Source organism: Melopsittacus undulatus, chromosome 10 (assembly GCF_012275295.1).
Source record: "Melopsittacus undulatus isolate bMelUnd1 chromosome 10, bMelUnd1.mat.Z, whole genome shotgun sequence".
Lineage (NCBI taxonomy): Eukaryota > Metazoa > Chordata > Aves > Psittaciformes > Psittaculidae > Melopsittacus > Melopsittacus undulatus.
The window spans coordinates 11,933,756-11,941,574 of record NC_047536.1 but is presented as its reverse complement, the minus strand read 5'-3'; the positions used below and the strand labels follow the sequence as shown (position 1 = coordinate 11,941,574).

The window sequence follows — 7,819 nt, the reverse complement described above, 5'->3', positions numbered from 1 at the left end:
TGGAGCAACCTGCTCTAGTGGAAGGTGTCCCTGCCCATGGCAGGGGGTTGGAACTGGATGAGCTTTAAGGTCCCTTCCCACCCAAACCAGTCTATGATTGTATGCCTGAGTAAGAGCTCCAGAACATGGAGCAGTAGGGTGCATGGTGTTGGGTCCCTCCCTGCAGTCAGAATCTAGTGCTGCAGAAGTTCTCTCAGAACTCAGACCTTTGTTTTAAAGTATTAGCCTCACTGTTACTCAAAATGCTAACATGGCAAAAGCAATGATGGGCACCAGATCTGTCTGCAGAGTTCAGTACAAACTGTTGGGGGAAAGTAGGGTGCGAGGTGGGGAAGTTTCCAGTGACTGCTATTCTGGGTTAAGGCTGTTCCATTCCTCTTTTCTGTAAGCTTTCTGTTTTCCAAAGGTAAATCCACAGTGGGAGGTGCCTGGATATGAATAAAATTAGTAATATGGGAAGGAAAGATGCCATTTCTGCCAAGTTAATGTGGGCTCAGCCACAGGGGCAGGAACAGAGCCAGGGATGGCCAAGAAACAGCAGCTCCAGAATATACTGAGGAGGCCATAGGCATACTGCTGTGTTTGGAGATGTCTCGCTGTGTCTTCCCTTCAGCCACCTAGGAAATGAAAAGGAGGAATGAATCCCAGATAGATACATTTATGCTCAAATGTCTGGCTGTAGAGCTGCCAGTTCTGAGCACTGATGAGAGACCATAGGAGACTGCTGTAGCCAGGCAGCATGGCCTCCTGCTTCTACTAGTCTGTGGGGGGAATAGCTCAAGGTCCAAGGGTTCTGTATACATGTGGCATTCCTCACTTTAGTGTCCAAAATCACACCTTTCCAGATCCAAGGCTTCTCAACTACTGTCTCAAGGCTACTTGACTCGCTGCTTTGTGAAGGCAACAAAGCAATGCATACCTGGGACATTTCTGAAGCAAGAGATGTGCTGGCACTGTCTCCTTGGAAGCTTAGGGAAGATGAATAAAAGAAGTCTTCCTGTCTTTCTAGAGCTGTCTGTTTCAGGTGCATTTGAGACCAAATCGCATTTTCTGCAAACAGAAGTAAAGCAAGAGTCTTACTGTGCTTTTCTGTGCACATCTTGGAGTCTAGTGAGCAGAAGTCTAGGGAAGCTGTTAGCTTCCAGACAGGCTCTGTGGCTTCGATTCAGAAAATACATATTCTGTGTTTAGTGAAGGGCCTGTCAGTCTGTGGGTTTACTTCTGAGTTTGAGCCAACTGCAAAGCCAATTTGCACTGTACTTAAGGACGTTTGGGTCCCTCTGGGACTTTCCCGAGTGCCTGTTTGGTAAGGCACAGGTATGTAGTAACTCAAATGGGATGTTTAGGTTGTAGGTGTATCTATAGTGCTGGGTGTAAGGCTTTTCTATACAACAGGAGGTAGATTTAAATATTAATCATTTATGTAATGATGCTGGTTTCTCTGATATCCTTTGGGAGCTTTTACAAACATAAAATATTTAACTTTTATTCCAGTCTGTTGCTAAAATGCTAGGGAGATAACAGACTTAGGAGTACATAGTTGAATGTCGCAGGATTTTTGTAACTGTTGTGCTGCTGAATCCAGTAATGGGCTGTGTCAAGAGCTACTTATCCTGATCATGTGAGAGCCAAGGAAGAGGGAGGAGAGGAAGCCAAACTGCAGGATCCTGGTGCACTGATGTGGTTACTCAGCAACCTATGGATACAGCATGTCTGACCTCCCCTTGCAATTTGTTTTTTTTGCAACCCCATCATTTGAATGCTGTTTGGAAAGAACTTCATGGTGTTTGAGACAAATAGAAGGGTTGCCAAAAGATACAGAAGTGCTTCTGAGAGCAGATCCAGGCTGGTCCCATAGGTTGGATAAGGGATCATGGAGACACTGCAGAAGAAGGCAGAACTATACCCAAGAACAGTGCAACACAGGATCTTGAAATCAACAGGATTTGAATTTCCCTGTGCTGAGCGGTCTCTCTCATTCTGGGATATGATTGATGCTTACCAAGGCATTTGTTGTTCTCAAACATGCCGAGTATCTGGTCACACTTCTCCTTCTCATTGCCGCTGCTCTCACATGTGCACCACAGGGATACCTCTGCACTGGAGTTGCTGACATAGTTGGGTGTCATGGGTGTGCCTGTCCCAAAGTGCCAGAAACCAGAATGAGGATTTACTTACCAAATGAAAGTAGAATCATGAGTCCCACTGTAATAAAGGGAATGCTGCCCTGAAGGCAGAAGCCTTCCAGTGCAATACACACTACTCAGGAGTGCCAGGGAGCCCCTGCAAGGTGACCCAGGCCTGGTCAATCTACATGAAGTCTGCTGGGCTGTGATAAAGCATGGAGATTGCTGCCCCTGGCTCAGGCAATCTGATGGTGAGGAGTGCTGATAGCTGAACCTGGTGCAAGCATCAGATAGGATGCAAAGCTGCAGGGACCTGGCTGCAGAACTGGCATATGGCAGCAAAAGATGCTCTTGTTTCTTGTGTAGCTGGCAACACTGTGAGGCCAAATGCCTTTTGCCACAGAAATGTTGCATGCTTGTGGGGTACCATTCAGCCAGAGTTCATTTGGCACAAAACCAGAAAAGACCAGAAGGTATAGTTTAAAGCTCCTGAGATACTGCTGCTCTTTACAGTTCCTCTTTTGAGACACTCTGAAAAAGTATTAGCAGGTTGGCAGTGAATGCCTAGAACCAAAGATGACCTTCCTCCTAACAGCTGGTAGTGCTGTTTTCTGTCTGGCCATGAGAAGATAGCTCTTTTTGGGCTGTATTTACCTCAGAAGAGGGAGCACCAGCATCAACTATTCACTGGTATACTGAGCAGCATCAGTATGCCTGCAAGTTTGTGTCCTACAGGCACCCGCCCTGTGTGTTCCTGTGGCTATCACTTACCAATCATCCCCATGTAAGCCTGCAGGCATGCAGCATGGCTGTGCTGAGAGCAACCATCTGGAGATGTGTCTGCAGGTTGACAATTTTGTTGGAAGTCAGCCAGTCGGGACCTGTAGGAAGGAAAATGAGACTGTCAGTGTCTATGCTGTTCTCTTCTCTTGGCTAATGTCTGCTGCTGCTGGACCTACTTGCAGATATGGTCTTCTAAGCAGGAGTCCAGAAGCCAGAGGCAATTGGGTTTGGTGCTATGCTGGAAGGAACAATTTGGAACAATAGTTTTCCGGCGCCGTTCTCCGCAAAGCTCATCTTGACATGGACAGAATAAGATCCTTTTGGTGAAATCCTCAGGGACTTTCTCAAAGAAATTCCTCAGCCCTCTGTGGCATTTTCGACGATCACACACGTCCTCACTTCCTGCTCCTTTGGTGCAGATAGAAGCATATTCTGTGCGTAGACGAACACACTTCTTGCTCAGATTACAGACATGAGTTGCTTTTACGCATGGATTTGTTGCATCTCTTGCTAACTGTGAGCCTAGAAAACCAAAAGAAATCCAGAAACAGTGAAGAAAGTCTCCAGAAGAGATTCTCTGTGGAAATAGGAGTAGCCCTTGTTTGATGGTCAGATTGGAAATATCAAAAAGAACGAAGCACCTTAGTCCTGCTGTGTGCAGGCAGTGTGCTGTTGCAGTGGTACTAGTTACAAAACCATATTTTTTGTTGGTTCATGTTCGGGTGTTTGTTTCAGTGAGCACATCATTGTGAGTTATTCCCTGTTTCATGGACCTTGATCTGTGGCTATATTTACACTTGTTAGGGGGGATGAATTTAGGCAAGTATCCAGAGCAGGCATTCATCTGATTAAAGACGCCATTACCCCAAATTTTTCTTAATAACTTTCAGCCCCTGAAAAGATAAGAAATGACAGCATTATATCACGTAACCATTACAATCCTTACCTGATAACAGAGCTGCCAGTTTATTATAGTCTGTCTTCCAGTGTTCTTCATTTGCTGGATTCTCGTAGGGAGAGGTCTCCAAATTGAAATAACCTGGGCAAGATACAAGATATTTTATGCAGTGGAAACATGGTTTGGATTTTTTTCTTTTTTATTTTTCCCTCTTTTTGTCTTACTTGTGCCTGGCTGTTTTCTCAGGCTGGAATTCAGAGATACTCTGTTTTGCTCAAAGCCAAATGCCAAGAATGGTTCTGTGCTGGAGAAGCCGTGTAAAAACGGTGTTACATTTTGTCATCATTATTTCCTCTGGATGGAATTTGGTCTATGTTGTCATTTGGGCCTTTTCAGCCTCAGTAGTAGTGAGGTGATGTACAGCACAGGCTGTAGTGGGAGGCCAAGTAGAAGCATCCCACTGAAGTTGGAGAGAAGCAGCATGCTCAGGGATGCTGAGTGTGTGTAATAACCACGTGTTGTTTTCAGTGATGACAGACTCACATTTTGAGGTGATTTTCATAGCACTCTCCCCTCACAGCACCAAATCTAACTGCCCCAGAGTAGCTATCTTTGTCTCTTGGGGTCCCTGGTGTATTTGAAGGACCAACCCAGATCAGTTTTCTCTGCTTATCAAACAGAGCAGTAATGAATTCTCTTCACTGGGAGATGTGGCTCCAGAATGAGCTGCACTGTTGGAAAGTCACCTTTCGCAGTTGTTTCCAGATGGGGGGCAGGGGTGAGCCTCACTAGTACCTTATAAATTCCTATTATTTCATCTCACCATCTGTCATGCTGGAGTGAATGGTCCAGAAAACACGCAAGCAGTGCTCCTCTCTCTTCATGCGCCGGTGACACTTGCAGTGCAGCAAAGAGCTGTCCCCGAGGTCTAGCTCTGCATTCAGACATTGGACCCTGCTATCATGATCCAGTGGAAGGAAGCGAGTCTTAGCCAGGGCACAGTTTTCTAGGATCCTGTATGTGTCATTGCAGGTAGAGTCCAAGAGGCACAGTTGCTCTGCTGCTATGCAGTCATTCCTTGGCAGGGCCAGGAGGTCTCCTGGTCAAGTAGGGAAAAGATTATTAGGATCACAATCATGTTGGATGCCACACAAGCACCTTGTCACTGTTCTGTAGACATCCTTTATTCAATGAGGACTCCTCTCAAGAGGCAAAACTGATCAGGGTCTCTCATATGGAGTAGCAGGGAACAAAATCTGTCTCTATTTAGAAACAGAAGGATGAATATTAATGTATGAAAGAGGGAACAAAAAGTTAAAAAAAAGTTGCAGAAATAATTTTAATAAAACCTTTTTTTTATCACCCTTAACTCTTTCAACTTGGCCATGATCAGGGATGGCTCTGTGTTTTATGGAGTAGTAAATCCCCATGGAAACCTTGGGGTTGATGAGGCCTGCTCTAAAGAAGCTCTTCTATCTATTATCTATGGGTAATGAAAACCGCAGTGCAATAAACACATAGTAACACCATGCTGTGTGCTGTGAGTCAGTGCTGCTGCACTTGCTAAAGTATATACTGGTCATTAAGAGATGTACTGAGAAAGCCATTTGTAGGGTGTAAAAACAACTGCTTTACTGAGCTTGGAAACTTAGGAATAAGAATGTGTATTTTTTGCATACTAGAAAAAATCCTTAATATAAGATGCAAGTAGCTTCATATAGCAGCACTGATGTGCAATCAATTCAAGTACACAGGACCCAGTCCCTGAGATCCCTGTAAAAAATGCTGGGATGCAGGCTTGGTCTGCTGTCTTTCATCTCTTGGTCGGCTGTGAACTCGATCTATTATGTATATGTATATTTGCATAGCACAGGCATTGATGCTATATAGACACACATACACATGCCTCCTTTCCCTGCATGACAACATTGCTTGGCTGGCTTTAAGAAAGGACTGTGCTGAGCCTTACATCTACCTTTAATGTTCTTTGGGTACACGCTATTACCTGTCACTTTCTTGGTCCCTAGGTGCAGTAGTATTATTTCAGTCTGCATTCATTATAGATTAGAACAAAATCTTAGTGTGCCTCTGTACCTGGTATACTACCTTCACCATCTAACTTGTTCTCTCACTTCCTTTACTTCTGCTGGCTTCATCAGTTCATTTGCTGTAAGCCATAAACAGCACAATTGTGTGCTAGTCTGTTTCTCAGACCTACTCCTGCAGCCCTGTGATACTCTCTAGGTGTCTCTGTCTCACTTGTACAAATGTCTTTGTTTTTCTAGCAACTTTTACTGTATGTTGTTGTTCATCTGGCTGTAACATAGACTGTGGCTTTGTAATCTCCCTGAAAAGCAAATCTCTTGTCAGAGAGAAATTCAGAACTCTCCTACAGACATCATCTAATAGCTATGCGTTATTTCAAGCCCTAACACAACTTAAAGGTAATAATAACTTCACAGATTATGATTACTTATACCTTAGAAAAAATGGGTAGAAAATACTATATCCCTTTATTCTCCCTTTTCACTCCATGTCCTGCCATATATATATAGATGTGTGTGTATTAATTTCATGCCCCTGGTGCACCACGCTATTGGAAGAGGATGATTACAGAAGGGAAACCTATCAAGGAAGCATTAGGACTGAGACACGGAAAACTGAGGGACATCTGTTGTACTCATGTGGCTGCAGGTGTTGCTGAGGTCTCAGTGCCATGGCTCATTTTTAGAGCAGTCGCTGTGATACTCAGCAGCTGCAGCTTTTTCTGAGAGTAAAGCACTGATATCTCAAAGCCAGAGTCTAGGAATGGTTGAGAGGAGTTCTGTAATTTCTGCATTTCTAGTCACAACAGCCATGAAGACTGCACAGGAGAGGAACCGTTTCTATCCTTGGCTCTTGTGACTTGGCAGTACCAGACAGCAGAGGAGAGCAAACTGCTGCGTCTCTGCAAGAGTTCCTCGTTGTGGTCTTTGCAGACTGAGCCTCACCTCAGAATACTACCGGCCTGCAGCACCTGGGAGGGGATCAGGGGGGTGGGTGCCAAGAAAGGCCCTCGACGGAGCCCGCGTGAGGGGTGCAGCCAGAGCCGGCTCTCGCCGGGTGCTACTTCTGCCGCCAGGGAATCAGTTCCCTCTGCCCCGCTCTGCAGCACGGAGCCGAGCCGAGCCGGGCGCCGACGCCGGCCCCAGAGACGAGCCGCCCCCTCCCCGGCACGTCCCTCCGCTCCGCTCGCCGCCGCATACGCCACTCGCGTTCTGGGTCACAAGTAGCAGTGCGTCTCTCCCAGCTGGAAGGCGATTCTACCCCTGGGGCAGCAAGGCGTTCGCCCTCCGTCGCTGCCGGTGGCCGGGAAGCAAGGTTGGGGCAGCGGCCGAGAGCCGCGACCGCGGGACGCGCTGTGGGTCCGCCCAGCACCGGGGGAGACCGGCCCGGGACTACTCTGCCGCTTTCCCGGGGGGCAGGGGATGCGGATGGTCCCTCGGGGCGGCGGCGCGGGTCCCACTCTCCCACCGCCGGGAGCGAGACGAAAGACATGCTCCCTGCCCCGCCGCCCTCCCAAGCACCCCCCGTCCGCCGCCCCCCGCTTCGGGCGCTGTTACCTGCTCGGGAGAAGAGCAGTCCCAAGAGCAGGGCGAAACCCATGCTGGAGCCCGCGTCCGCGGTCGGTGTCTCAGAGCGCTGGGGCCGCAGCTCACATGCTGCGTGCAGCCCCGTCTCAGCTCTCCGCGGTCTGCCCCGCGCGGATAGGCTCAGCACGGCACGGAACGGCACCGACCGGCCCGCCCCGTCGAGGAGCGGGAGACGAGCGCCGCCTCGCAGCCCGGTCCGCCCCCGGGACCTGACACGGGGGTCCGGCCCCAGCGGGGGTCGCGGCTGCGCTCGGAGCCGTGGCGGGGGAGTGCGGGGTGCTGTGCTGCAGAGCGCCGGAGGCGCCTCCCGGGAAGCAGCTGCGAGCGCCTTTCAAAGGGGAGGTGCTGGAAGGGGCTGCTCGGTTCGTGTGCGGGCTCTC

General features: G+C 48.3%; 1 protein-coding gene across 1 annotated transcript; it reads right to left on the bottom strand.

Annotated features, from left to right (window-relative positions):
- Nucleotides 1-418: 418 nt before the first annotated feature.
- LOC101879070 (GDNF family receptor alpha-4) lies at nt 419-7,452 on the bottom strand. Its single transcript, XM_034067155.1, has 8 exons — nt 7,410-7,452; nt 4,631-4,906; nt 3,856-3,948; nt 3,086-3,431; nt 2,898-3,007; nt 2,003-2,137; nt 920-1,050; nt 419-617 (listed from the first exon to the last, which is right to left on the bottom strand). The coding sequence occupies exons 1-8, from the start codon at nt 7,450-7,452 to the stop codon at nt 483-485; spliced, it is 1,269 nt and encodes a 422-aa protein (XP_033923046.1). The 3' UTR covers nt 419-482.
- Nucleotides 7,453-7,819: the final 367 nt, after the last annotated feature.